The sequence below is a fragment of the Podarcis liolepis genome (genome assembly GCF_965112155.1).
Source record: "Podarcis liolepis genome assembly, chromosome: 18".
Lineage (NCBI taxonomy): Eukaryota > Metazoa > Chordata > Lepidosauria > Squamata > Lacertidae > Podarcis > Podarcis liolepis.
In genome coordinates this window covers 5,685,308-5,699,826 of record NC_139572.1, presented here as the reverse complement: position 1 = coordinate 5,699,826, position 14,519 = coordinate 5,685,308, and the positions used below count along the sequence as shown (strand labels likewise).

At 48.2% G+C, this 14,519-nt stretch overlaps 1 protein-coding gene across 1 annotated transcript in view; it reads right to left on the bottom strand.

Annotated features, from left to right (window-relative positions):
* Positions 1 to 14,519, bottom strand: part of ATCAY (ATCAY kinesin light chain interacting caytaxin) — a 36,474-nt gene extending 21,955 nt beyond the window's left edge. The window contains exons 1-5 of the mRNA XM_083484073.1: positions 14,023 to 14,519; positions 10,885 to 11,019; positions 4,958 to 5,004; positions 2,578 to 2,802; positions 73 to 258 (exon numbers count right to left, since the gene is read on the bottom strand). Coding sequence (XP_083340199.1) covers positions 73 to 258; positions 2,578 to 2,802; positions 4,958 to 5,004; positions 10,885 to 10,961 — 535 coding nt within the window. The 5' untranslated portion in view covers positions 10,962 to 11,019; positions 14,023 to 14,519. The remainder of the gene's footprint in view (positions 1 to 72; positions 259 to 2,577; positions 2,803 to 4,957; positions 5,005 to 10,884; positions 11,020 to 14,022) is intronic.

The window sequence follows — 14,519 nt, the reverse complement described above, 5'->3', positions numbered from 1 at the left end:
CCGAATGCAATAATAATAATAATAATAATAATAATAATAATAATAATAATAATAATGCAAGCCCCTCCTCACCTCCGTGCGTCACCACTTTCATGTACGGCTTGATCATCTGCAGGTCGATTCGGTGTTCCTGCTCCCCGATGATGACCGTTCTCCACAGGCGGCCGTTTGTGGCGCTGCCCCCTTCCACGGCGCCATCTCCAAATAAGTCTGCGCTGTCTCCCGGCATGTTTTTGGCTGTGGCCACAGGAGTGTCGTCTGAGGGGGGAATTCACAAAGACCATCCCTAGCAAGGCTCGATTGTACAGAAAGAGTTTGGGAGACGAGTATTAAGGGACATATTATATATATATATAAATAAAAATGAAGGGACGCTGGTGGCGCTGTGGGTTAAACCACAGAGCCTAGGACTTGCTGATCAGAAGGTCGGCAGTTCGAATCCCTGTGATGGGGTGAGCTCCCGTTGCTCGGTCCCTGCTCCTAGCAGTTCAAAAGCACATCAAAGTGCAAGTAGATAAATAGGTACCGCTCTGGCGGGAAGGTAAACGGTGTTTCCGTGCGCTGCTCTGGTTCGCCAGAAGCGGCTTAGTCCTGCTGGCCACATGATCCGGAAGCTGTACGCCGGCTCCCTCGGCCAGTAAAGCGAGATGAGCGCCGCAACCCCAGAGTCGGACACGACTGGACTTAATGGTCAGGGGTCCCTTTACCTTTACCTTATAAAAAAAATACAGTGGATGCTCCGGTTGCGAATGTGATCCGTGCGGGATGCACGTTCGCAACCCACAGCGTTCGCAACCCGCAGCTGTGCGTCTGCTCATGCGCAGGTTGCGATTCAGCGCTTCTGCGCATGCGCGACCGCCGAAACCCGGAAGTAACCCGTTCTGGTACTTCCGGGTTTTGGCGGTCCATAACCCAAAAAAACCGCTACCTGAAGCGTCTGTAAATATGACTGTAAATAAATTGTCCAGTAGCAGCTTAGAGACCAACTAAGTTTGTTCTTGGTGTGAGCTGAAATATATACAGTGGTACCTCGGGTTACAGACGCTTCAGGTTACAGACGCTTCAGGTTACAGACTCTGCTAACCCAGAAATAGTACCTCGGGTTAAGAACTTTGCTTCAGGACGAGAACAGAAATCGCGCAGCGGCAGCAGGAGGCCCCATTAGCTAAAGTGGTACAGTGGTACCTCGGGTTACATACGCTTCAGGTTACATATGTTCATGTTACATACGCTTCAGGTTGCAGACTCCGCTAACCCAGAAATATTACCTCAGGTTAAGAACTTTGCTTCAGGGTAAGAACAGAAATTGTGTGGCAGCAGCAGGAGGCCCCATTAGCTAACGTGGTGCTTCAGGTTAAGAACAGTTTCAGGTTAAGAACGCACCTCCAGAACGTATTAAGTACTTAACCCAAGGTACCACTATATATATATATTAAGGGACAGACAGCAATCTGTCCATTTAGTTTTCCCTGTTCCCCACTTTTCCCATTTTTCAGTTCTTTGCATTTGAAATTTCTCGAAGAATTTCTCACAGAAATTCACCTGCAAATGCGTCCGGAGACACACAATTTTTTTGCCTGCAATCTGTTGACAACTGGGCGGCGACCTTTTAGATTTCTCAGGTCCACAGAGGGTTTCTTAAGGAGGGGTCTTACCAGAGCCTCCTATAGGCCGGCAGTGGCCGCCTCTTCTCAAAATGAGATATTAGTCGCCTCCCTGGCCCAGCCAGCTGCCCCTTCCTTGATAGTTTCGCCAGTCAAAGGATAATATCACAAGTGGTTGCCTTAACCAAATTGATCACGTTGTCCGTTATTATTATTAATCATTCATACCGCCACTCTGGCATAGCTGTCAATTTACAGATTTGAAAATAAGGGACCAGCAGCCTCGAAAATAAGGGATCAGCAGCCAAAATAAGGGATTTTAGTCAACCAACAGCCAAACGAAGCCTCAAGCGGTGGTTCCCACAGCGCAGCAACCCGGCAAAGGGGATGCAGCAAGGAAAACCACTGTCACCTCTCCGCTGGGAAGCGCTGAGCAAAGGTGAGTCCCCAGGCAACGCGGCCGATTTGATTGGCACAAGGCATGCAAGCTCCACCCCCAGTCGTCCTTAGACTCCTTATTGGGTGAGCAACGCAGCCAGGCAACACAGTTGGAGCCTCCCTCCTCCCTGGCCGGCAGGGAGGGAGGGAGGGAGAGGAGCTGCTTCCTTTGAAACCCGGGAAATTTAAGGGGCATCATCAATAAGGGACAGCAGCGGGACACGACACTGGGATAAGGGACTGTCCCGCCAAATAAGGGACACTTGACAGCTATGCACTCTGGGTGGCTCCCAACAGAATATTAAAAACACAATAAAACATCAAACAGAAATAACCAAATTTCTTCCCCATCACTACAGGTATTTAGGACTATAGGGGGTACTAATAGGTGAGGGTGTCTGTAGGAGATATTCCACCTATTTGCATGGGCCCCCCCAACTTTTTCAGCTCCTTCTTGCCCTTAGCTATCATCTCGAATCCGTATGAAAATGCATAAAATATTGTGGAGGGTTTTTAAAAATTCCCCTTTACTTACCCTCCCATTCCAGTTCGTTCCCGTTCCCAAGAAACTCAAGAGAATCGGTCTCGTCAGGGGTCTCGATGTCATCGACATTGATGTCCAGGTCGTCCGGGGTGTCCAGGAAATCGTCTGACAGGAGAGAGCCTTCACTCTGGTCCAAGGAAATGTTGATTTCTGGGGCGACGAGCGTCTTCCGCTTGTGATGTGCCCCGTTACTAAAATTTAACGTGTTCGGAGGAGCTGCGGATTTACATTTGGAAAGAGGGGGAAAAGAGCCAGTTCAGAAGTAACTTGTACAACGAATTAACGTCTTAACTGAGCTATCCATTACAACCCCAACGTCTCGTTCTTGGTCCACCACCGCCAATTCAGACCCCGTGAGCATGAAATTCATATTTCTTGCCTCTAAACTACAATCAAAAATATAAAACATTATACTCTCCTTAAAAAAGGAAAAAGAAGAAGGAAAAGTAATACCAAAAAAGAAGAAAAAGGAATAAAGTGACTTCTAACTAACTAGGTTATTATGTTTATATCCTTGTAATTTTGCTTTTGTATTTTCTTCTGATTTTGTATTATTTGTTCATTTTATTCAGTGCTTCTTTGCATGATGTATAAGTATAAATAACAAGAAAGAAAGAAAAGAAATTCATATTTCTTTCCCCAACATGCGTCAGTTCATGGGAGGCCCCATTAGCTAAAGTGGTACCTCAGGTTAAGAACGAATTCAAGTTAAGAATTAAGTTCGTAACCAGAGGTACCACTGTAATAATAATAATTATTTATTATTTATACCCCGCCCACCTGGCCGGGTTTCCCCAGACACTTTGGGCAGTTCCCAACAGAATATTAAAAACATAATACAGCACTAAACATTAAAAACTTCCCTAAACAGGGCTGCCTTTAGATGTCTTCTAAAAGTCATTTAGTTGTTTATTCCCTTGACATCTGGATGGGAGGGCAGGTGCCGCTACCGAGAAGGCCCTCTGCCTTGTTCCCTGTAACCTCACTTCACATAGGGAGGGAACCGCCAGAAAACCCTCGGCGCTGGACCTCAGTGTCCAGGCAGAACAATGGGAGTGGAGATGCTCCTTCAGGTCTACTGGACTGAGGCCGTTTAGGGCTTTAAAGGTCAACACCAACACTTTGAATTGTGCTCGGAAACGTACTGGGAGCCAATGCAGGTCTTTCAAGACCGGTGTTATGTGGTCTTGGTGGCTGCTCCCAATCACCAGTCTAGCTGCCACATTCTGGATTAGTTGCAGTTTCTGAGTCACCTTCCAAGGTAGCCCCACGTAGAGCGCATGGCAGTAGTCCAAGCGGGAGATAACCAGAGCATGCACCACTCTGGCGAGACAGTCTGCGGGCAGATAGGGTCTCAGCCTGCGTTCCAGATGGAGCTGGTAGACAGCTGCCCTGGACACAGAATTGACCTGCGCCTCCATGGACAGCTGTGAGTCCAAAATGACTCCCAGGCTGCACACCTGGTCCTTCAGGGGCACAGGTGCCCCATTCAGGACCAGGGCGTCCCCCACACCTGCCTGCCTCCTGTCCCCCAAAACAGTACTTGTCAGGATTCAACCTCAATCTGTTAGCCACCATCCATCCTCCAACCACCTCCAGACACAATCTAGCACACCATCTGTCTCTCCAAGAGCCTTTAGTGTTTGTGTGTTGACTTCTGCTCCTCCAGCCTCTGAATTGCTATCCTGTGCTCTTGTGCTCAAATTTCCAGCACTGCACAGGATTGGGCTGGATGACCCTTAGGATCCCTTCAACTCTGCAGTTCTCTGCCACCCCCATTTAAGTTTCCATCCATTTTATCATCTACCGTATTTTTTGCTCTATAAGACTCACTTTTTCCCTCCTAAAAAGTAAGGGGGAATGTGTGTGCGTCTTATGGAGCGAATGCAAGGCTGCGCAGCTATCCCAGAAGCCAGAACAGCAAGAGGGATTGCTGCTTTCACTGCGCAGCGATCCCTCTTGCTGTTCTGGCTTCTGAGATACAGAATATTTTTTTTCTTGTTTCCCTACTCCAAAAACTAGGTGCGTCTTGTGGTCTGGTGCGTCTTATAGAGCGAAAAATACGGTGGGTGAATCTATCGATTTTGGTTTCTCTCCGTTTTTCATGTTTCCAATCTAAAGTTCATTTCACTTCATTTCCACATTACTTTGTGTGTATGTGTGTTTAAAAAATGAATTCTCCTGAAAATTCATCAGTATTTTAGGGTGGTCTTGTGGTCTTATAGAGTGGGTGGTCCTGTGGTCTTATATTCATCAGTATTTTAGGGTGGTCTTGTGGTCTTATAGAGCAAAAAATGCGGTATATCTCATTTGTTCCAACGTGTTGTGTTGGGAGAGAGAGCAGTAGGGTCCCACCTGAACCCGAACTTACAGAGGGCATCTTCAGCTGACTCCATCCCTGCCTCTTCCGGGAGAGGTCTATAGGTTGGAAGATGGGGGAAGAAGAGAGAGAGAGAGAGAGAAGTTTAAAAAGTATTTCCAGCTCAGTCTTATGTTTTCTTTTCTTTTTCAATTAACAATTGGTTGTGAACACCAGATAACACGCAGATATTTCCTTTCAGGTCGTGTCCAACGCCCTTTTCTGAAATTATTATTTTTATCTGCAAATTTTACAAAGAAAAAGAAGGGGGTGGAGAGAATCAAAGACAATAAACAGTATATAATTATTAATAGTAACAACCCTCCCCCCCCCCATCATCGGTGCACCTTACAGTCATATTTCAAAAAGTAAAAATCTGGACACAAAGTTGTTGAACTGTTTTTTTGCAAAATCTTAAAAAAAGGAAGAAGTTTGTGAGCTATTTTTAATGAATTTTGCCAAAACTGACACTTCTGACGTGGGCTGCCGTACGTCCAGATTTTCCCGGACATTTCAGCGATTTTCGCCCAGACACCGTTTACAACAAGGGCAGAAGGGCTGGCTATGTATCGGAAATCCCAGACGTATCTTACAGATACAGTAAACACAAAACTGATGAGCTCCTATCATTCCTAACCATTGGTCATGCTGGCTTCAGGGGCTGATGAGAGTTGAGAATTCAACAACATTTGGAGCCTAAAGGGTTAAAAAAAACCATATACAGACATGGAAGAAAATGAACACAAACTTGAAATTGTTCAAGGTTTTATGCAAAAGCGAACTTAATTCACATTTTTGGGCAATTCTGGGGGGGAAACCAATTCAGCGAACTTTGTTAACCAAACTAGTTCACATTCCGAGCACTGGAGATATTTAAAAGATGAAGCCCAAACGATTCCAAATCTCTACCGGTCAGGAGGGTGGAGAAATCACCCCCCACCCAGCCGTGATAGAGTTAAAGCCACAAAGGGCAGCACCTATCCTGCCCTTCTCTCTCCAGGCCTCAGCATAAGGCTGGCAGAAGCAAAATAAATGATGCAATTACGTGGATTACTGCATAATCCCACCCTCCCCTTCCTAAACCAGTGGTTGTGTGTTACGAAATATGCTTGTTTCAAAGGTACGTTCAGTTTAAAACAAAACAGCAATTTTCCTTTTACCCCCATCTCTGCAATAACATAGAAGGGGAAGCACAAGATGAGAAATCGTAAGCACACCAGCAGCTTATTTAGAGGGGCAAATTTGACCTCTACGCTTTTAGCCTCCAAGCAGCAGCAGAGTCAATAGACGCATCTGCCTTGGCTCTGCACAGTATAGGGAAGGGGAGATTAAGGCTATAAATGGATGCAGAGGATGACAAGAAAGGCTTCTTCCTTTACCTTAAGTGCAGCTCTTGACTGTGATAACTCCCAGTTCCCAGGCTCAAAAGCTTCACCGCTCCTTTCGGCCTGCGCTTATACCTATTCCCCCTCTCCTCCCCTCTCTTCTTCTCTGGACTTTCTTGAATCGACCCAGCTGATCATGTGTCACCATTTCGGGCTGTGCTGATCATATGATGCTTCCCTCTCGGCTGCTGTTATGGTGCCTGCCTCCTCTAATCTTGCCGGCACAGCGGCCTACTGAGCATGCTCGCTGCATCCCAGCATCCGTGAGCATCACTCGGGCTTGGTAATAGGACCGGCATCTCTCAGGCAGCCAAGACAGACACTTAAAACCCTCTTTTGGGGTGGGATCTTTCCACATCTGTATGCCTCCCCGGAACATGTCATTCTGCACATCTCCTTTGCATCTGGTGGGGGCCGGGGGCCGGAAACGTCCTCTCCCCCAACCTACCCCATTTGTTAGAAGACGTATTCATTCAGCCCTGTTTTTGGCAAACGGCTCGGTTTCCCTCGCCCGGATTCCCTCTCGCCGTTTTGGCCACTCGGGACCTGGGTGGCCAGATGGATTAATATCTGCTAAGCGCATGAGCGCATACGTTCGGGAGGTGCTGACGTAATTACACAAGCTCATTTGCTTTATTTTGGTTTTCAGAAAGGGAAAGCCTCCCTTTCCCAGGCATTGTTCCCCCCATCTCAAAGGCTTCCTGCCGATCCGGCCGTTAAAAATGTCTGACCACATGGCTTATAAATTATTATTATTATTATTATGAGACCTCGTCGACACCCCAACTCTTACACGGGAAGACATATATGCTTTTGTAGATTTTCACGGGTACAGGAATGCAGGTTTTGGTGTCTTCGGGTGTCTTCCCGTGTAAGAGTTGGGGTGTCTAGGTGAGACCTCGTCGAAACGTCGCCTAGACACCCCAACTCTTACACGGGAAGACACCCGAAGACACCAAAACCTGCATTCCTGTACCCGTGAAAATCTACGAAAGCATATATATATATATATATATGCAGGTTTTGGTGTCTTCGGGTGTCTTCCCGTGTAAGAGTTGGGGTGTCTAGGCGACGTTTCGACGAGGTCTCACTCGTCATCTTCAGGCTGGTGCTTTCGGCTTCTTGTTACATGATGCCTCCTCGGGACGGGGCCTCTCAGCAGTGGCGGGGGGGCGGGGGCGGCTACGACGGCGGCTCTTCAGTTGGCTCTTCAGATGGCGGCTCTTCAAAAGAAGAAGAAGAAGGGAGGCGGTGGAGGAGGGCTGCGGCCTGGCTCAGAATTCGGAGAGGCCGGACGGAGGGGCTGAAGAGCCGCCGTCGTAGCCGCCCCCGCCCCCCCGCCACTGCTGAGAGGCCCCGTCCCGAGGAGGCATCATGTAACAAGAAGCCGAAAGCACCAGCCTGAAGATGACGAGTGAGACCTCGTCGAAACGTCGCCTAGACACCCCAACTCTTACACGGGAAGACACCCGAAGACACCAAAACCTGCATTCCTGTACCCGTGAAAATCTACGAAAGCAAATATATATATATATATATACACAGTGGTACCTCAGGTTAAGTACTTAATTCATCCCGGAGGTCTGTTCTTAACCTGAAACTGTTCTTAACCTGAAGCACCACTTTAGCTAATGGGGCCTCCTGCTGCTGCCGCGCCGCTGGAGCCCAATTTCTGTGCTCATCCTGAAGCAAAGTTCTTAAACCGAGGCAGTGGCGTAGCGTGGGGGGTGCAGGGGGGGCCAGCCACACCGGGCGCAACATCTGGGGGTTAGGGTTAGGGGGCGCAAATCCACGGGTTAGGGGGCGCAAATCCACGGGTTAGGGGGCGCAAATTACTTGCCTTGCCCCGGGTGCTGACAACCCACGCTACGCCACTAAACCGAGGTACTATTTCTGGGTTAGTGGAGTCTGTAACCCAAAGTGTCTGTAACCTAAAGCGTATGTAACCCGAGGTACCACTGTTCGCAACATGAAAAGCCCGCAACCTGAAGTGCCGTATCCGCACAGGTGCGCAGCGCAATTTAGCACTTGTGCGCATGTGCGAGTGGCGAAACCCGGAAGTAACCCTTTCCAGTAGTTCCAGGTCGCCGCGGGACGCAACCTGAAAAAATGTATCATGAAGCAAACGTAATATGAGGTATGACTGTATATAATATATAATAAATATTAAATATTAAATTATTATATATTATTATTTTTAATATCATTACAGTGGTACCTCCGGTTAAGAACTTAATTCTTTCCGGAGGTCCGTTGTTAACCTGAAACTGTTCTTAACCTGAAGCACCACTTTAGCTAATGGGGTCTCCTGCTGTCGCCGCGCTGCCGGAGCACAATTTCTGTTCTCATCCTGAAGCGAAGTTCTTAACCCGAGGTACTATTTCTGGGTTAGAGGAGTCTGTAACCTGAAGCGTCTGTAACCTGAAGCGTCTGTAACCCGAGGTACCACTGTAGTTTCATTTTCCTACTCACATTGAAATACAGCCCCTCAATGAGGCCAAACTTAGATTCACAAAATGCTTAGGGGCATGGGTACCTCTGCGTACCCCCAGGAAAAAAGCACGGGCCATGTGACCCGGACAAAGGCCAGCTCCCTCGGCCTGAAAGCGAGATGAGCGCTGCAACCCCATAGTTGCCTTTGACTGGATTTAACTGTCCAAGGGTCCTTTACCTTTAAAAAACAAAACAAAACAAAAGCTTTGCTCAATCATGGGCATGTTTTGCCCTAAGGGGAAGAAAGGCTGGATATGAATTAATAAATAGCTGGAAGTGCCCAGGATTGAACACAAAATATTCTGCATTGCAAAGCCCGTGCCTTCTCACTGAATAATAGGCCCTTCCGTGCCTTGTAGTTGTTTAGTCGCTTAGTCGTGTCCGACTCTTCGTGACCCCCTGGACCAGAGCATGCCAGGCCCTCCTGTCTTCCACTGCCTCCCGCAGTTTGGTCAGACTCATGTTTGTAGCTTCGAGAGCACTATCCAACCATCTCGTCCTCTGTCGTCCCCTTCTCCTTGCGCCCTCCATCTTTCCCAACATCAGGGTCTTTTCCAGGGAGTCTTCTCTTCTCCTGAGGTGGCCAAAGTCTTGGAGCCTCAGCTTCAGGATCTGTCCTTCCAGTGAGCACTCAGGGCTGATTTCCTTCCAAATGGAGAGGTTGGATCTTCTTGCAGTCCATGGGACTCTCAAGAGTCTCCTCCGGCACCAGAATTCAAAAGCATCCATTCTTCGGCGACCAGCCTTCTTTATGGTGCAGCTCTCACTTCCCTGCCTTACCAGTGACTAAAAAAGGCACTTCTTAGTCCTTTCTGCAGCTGTGCCTTTCATAGACAGAGCACTCAGCTAATGATGCAGTGGAAAGGAAGACAGGAGATGGCATGACTTGTTGGTTCCATCTGCTCCAGCGAATTTTGCCTTGGCAGCTGGCACTAAACAGGGAGACTACTGTCTTAGGAAGACAGAATCGCTGTGGCCATCAATAGGATCTCAGTGAGAAGCATGCTCCATGCAGAAGTGATGTCTTTACTCCCCTGGGCCATGTTAGATTACAGCTGTCGATGCCCATGCGCCCTCATCGAACCCATTTCATTTTAATAATAATAATAATAATAATAATAATAATAATAATAATAATAATAATAATAATTTATACCCTGCCCTTCCTGGTTCAGAAAACCGGGCTCAGGGCGTCTAACAACAAATTTAAAACACTTAATTGATGCAACAAAAAGCAGCATATTTTATTATTATTATTATTATTATTATTATTATTATTATTATTATATGGCTATGTATAGTGAATACTTATCTACTTTTAAAAATTTTCACCTATGATCCTTTTCTTTTACTTCTTTATTTTTTCTTTGTTCTTTCTTTCTTTTTTCTGATATCTTATCTTTCATTTCACTCCTTCATTGTGAATAGCATTTTATAGAGGTATAAATAACTGTAAATATGAAAAGAGGCAAAGTATTCTCTAATTCCCCCCCCCCCCTTGGTTATTTGTATTTTATTTTTCCTTTGTATTTTCTTTTGTTGTAAATATGTATGTTTTCTTATTTGTACTTAATAAAAATTATTAAAAACAAAAACAAAAAAACCCAGCATAAAATACAGCATAAAACGTGAATAACAATAAATTCAGAATTCAAAAATCAATTTAGGGGGGAAATCCACCCAATAAACATTTGATGATCCCCAGGGCTAGCTGGCTAAGTTAGTCCTATTTGGGCCAGCGAGGAAACCAGGGGAGAATTAGCTGTGGGATCCCAGAGCGGGTAATCTTCATAAAAAGGGGAGGGGAAGGGAAGGAAGGGGAATAAAAGATCAGGCTAAGCTCACCCCATCGTGGGGATTTGAACCGCTGGCCTTCTGATCGGCAAGTCCTAGGCTCTGTGGTTTAACCCACAGCGCCACCCGCGTCCCTTGGGCTGCAAAAGCCAACCCCAAATTTTGAGTATAGCAACGGCTGCTTGCATATTTTTTGCATGGGGAGGGCTTGAGCTGCTTAAAGCATCTTAAATAAATTAAAAATAACAAACAGCTGCAGGAACCAACCTGGGGAAGTCTTCATCCTGCCATTCCTCTTTCACATCCACGTTTTCCATACGCAAAGTGGCCTCGGTAGTCCCCATGTTGCTTCGGATAAAGGATTCGGCAGCACAGCAAAGTTAACCTGCTGTTGAGCTCAGTCTGCAAAAGAAGATGGAATTTTTTGGGGGGGGGGAATAATAGAGAGGGGAACCATTTACTTTACCCTGGGGTAAGGTAAATCATTCACAGGCAACGTTTGGAATACAGTAATAAGTTTATTATTTATTAGATTTGTATACCGCTTTTCCTTTCATATATGCACAAAGCGACACACAATAAAGAATGCAAGTCAATACATGTTTTTGTTTGATGTCGAATCAGCTACAGTTTTCATTCCACATTTTGCCGACCTCCTGTGCTGGTCCCACAACCTTTAGGGCAGAGTTCTTGCTGTTTTTTACCCTGGGACCCACTTGAGATAATTGAACATCAATAAAGTCCACCATACCTTTGGAACTGGGACAGAGCAACGGGATCTCACCCCCGTCACAGGGATTCGAACCGCCAACCTTCTGATCGGCAAGCCCAAGAGGCTTGGTTTAGACCACAGTGCCACCCACGTTCCCCTGGCCACTGTGATAACAGGGTGCTGGACTAGACAAGCCATGGGCCTGATCCACCAGGCTTTTCTTAGGTTCAGTTTATTTCACAGAAATTACATACCATTTGATTGTAAGGAAACCCTCTAAGCTAGCCTTTCTCAGCCTTGGGTCCCCAGATGTTTTGGCCTACAATTCCCATCATTCCTGACCACTGGTCCTGTTAGCTAGGGGTGATGGGAGTTGTAGTCCCAAAACATCTGGGGACCCAAGGCCGAGAACCACTGCAAGCAGTTAGCAACGATGTACCAAAGTAGCTCGAGGGATGTGGGTGGCACTGTGGGTAAACCACAGAGCCAAGGACTTGGTGATCAGAGGTCGGTGGTTCAAATCCCCGCGATGGGGTGAGCTCCCATTGCTCAGTCCCTGCTCCTGCCAACCTAGCAGTTCGAAAGCACCTCAAAGTGCAAGTAGATAAATAGGTACCACTCTGGAGGGAAGGTAAACGGCATTTCCGTGTGCTGCTCTGCTTCGCCAGAAGCAGCTTGGTCCTGCTGGCCACATGACCCAGAAGCAGTACGCCGGCTCCCTCGGCCAGTAAAGCGAGATGAGCGCCGCAACCCCAGAGTCAGCCATGACTGGACCTAATGGTCAGGAGTTCCTTTACCAATGTAGTTCAGGGCAGTTCCCTGTCCCCAAGGAGCTTACAACATAAAACTGATTTGGAGAAGGGCTGGAAGGAGTGAAAAAGGCAAGATGAACATGACCTGAATGTGAGCAATGCAGTTACATTGTTGGGCTTTGTTGGGAATTGAAAGCAATGTCGCACGAACCACTGTTCACAGCTGGGAAAGACTCATCTGTTTGCTACCAGCTAGTGTAGACACAGGTCGCGCTGTGGTCTAAACCCCTTAGCCTCTTGGGTTTGCTAATCGGAAGGTTGGCGGTTCAAATCCCCGCGACGGGGTGAGCTCCTGTTGCTCTGTCCCACTTCCTGCCAACCTAGCAGTTCAAAAGCACACCAGCACAAGTAGATAAATAGGTACTGCTGTGGCAGGAAGGTAAACGGCGTTTCCATGCACTCTGGCTTCCGTCGCGGTGTCCCGTTGTGCCAGAAGCAGTTTCGTCATGTGGCCACATGACCCGGAAAGCTGTCTGTGGACAAACACCAGCTCCCTCGGCCCAAAAGCAGGATGAGCGCTGCAACCCCATAGTTGCTTTTGACTGGACTGAACCATCCAGGGGTCCTTTACCTTTACCTTTCTTAAGTGTAGCAATGCTTAGCTAGATGGTCTGGCAGCTTCCTGCGTTCGTATTTAGCAAAGGGTCTTTGTTAAAGATGATGAGGACTAGAATCGTTGGGGGTCCTCCAGACATTATTTTGCGCACTGGTGATGCTTAGCACTCCTGAAGCTATTGGGACACCTGTGCCTAATTCCATTTTCAATACCGTTTGCTCTTGCAAAGGTTTTGGGGCAGCCACATGCCTTTGTTTCCTGCCCTGCAACTTTCTGCTGAATACCACACACCTTTTTCACAGCACGTATGCTCGGGCTTATTTCTGGACCCCTTGGGTGCGCTACAGCCCCTCCAGAAAGCAGTGGTTTTGGGTAGCAATGGCGTAGTGTGGGGGGTGCAGGGGGGGCCGGCCGCACCGGGCGCAACATCTGGGGGTTAGGGTTAGGGGGCACAAATCCACGGGTTAGGGGGCACAAATCCACGGGTTAGGGGGCACAAATCCACGGGTTAGGGGGCGCAAATCCACGGGTTAGGGGGCGCAAATCTATGGGTTAGGGGGCGCAAATCCACGGGTTAGGGGGCGCAAATCCACGGGTTAGGGGGCGCAAATCCACGGGTTAGGGGGCGCAAATCCACGGGTTAGGGGGCGCAAATTACTTGCCTTGCCCCGGGTGCTGACAACCCACGCTACGCCACTGTTGGGTAGCATTGGGGAAGCATCCCAGAACAGAACGAGCCCGCCGCTAATACGTTATGATTCTCCTGCCAAAGACATGTTGCAGACCACACTGGCCTGAAAGGGCTCTGCCTCTAGAGAAAGCTGCTATGCTTGGGCAGCAGATCACTGGCATTACTTAGAGATTGCAGAGACTGAAGCAACAAGGCTGCCTTCGAATGCCCCAAAATGAGCCATCTTAAATGCTCAGCGTGGCTGCGCTGCGCGTCGCGCAATACGGCCTTGATTCCCCCATCGTTCCCTTTTCTTCCGGGCTGTCTGTCTCCCTGGACAGAAAGCCGAGCCGATTTATAACCATCCTTTCCCGGAGCGGTAGAGCTCCCTTAACGCTGTAAAAGCAAGTGCCATGTTAGCTCTTAGAAGGCATCTACCGCCAATCCTTTTCCTCCCTCCCAGCTACATCTCAGGGTCTCCGTTCCGACAGTTCCACGAAGATGCTTGGCTGCAAAGCCGCAGAGCTCCCCGTACCCCACAGAATCATCTCACAGCTTCCCTGCCATCATCATTGTGCTGGGTAAAAGGGGGGGGGGGGCTTTGCACAGCCACCGCCATGCCGTTATTCCCAGAGAAGCAAATTTCTCTACTTACTGTCTTTGACGCTCAAAACGTTCTCTCCAAATTCCAGCGGCGCATCCTCGCTTTACGCACAAAGCCTCTATGTCGGGTGCCAAACGCCTTAGCTCCGAGAAGCAACGTTTCGGAGGACGAGCTGGCTGCCTGTGCGGTACCCGAGGATACCAACCCGGCCTTCATCAGCCTTCTCTCCCCCCATCCCCGCCACCCTCCCTCTCCCCGGATAAATCGATGTCTCTGGCTATGCGCCCCCAACTAGCCGCGCGCGATGACTTCGCTTCCGCGCGGCGCCGCTCTCCAAGGTATTTTGCGCTTCAGTTTCCAACGCCGCGCCCCGGTGGCGATCTGCAGAAAGCTTAAACCCACTGAAAGTCGGCTTTAATTGCTTTGCCTTTGTGCGCCGCCGGGGATGGGGGAGCAACGAGATACGTGGGTGGGGAGGAGGTGTTCGGCCCCATCCGTTTTAATTAGAGAGATACTGAGCATCCGGTCCAGGAAAAGCCTGGAGGAAG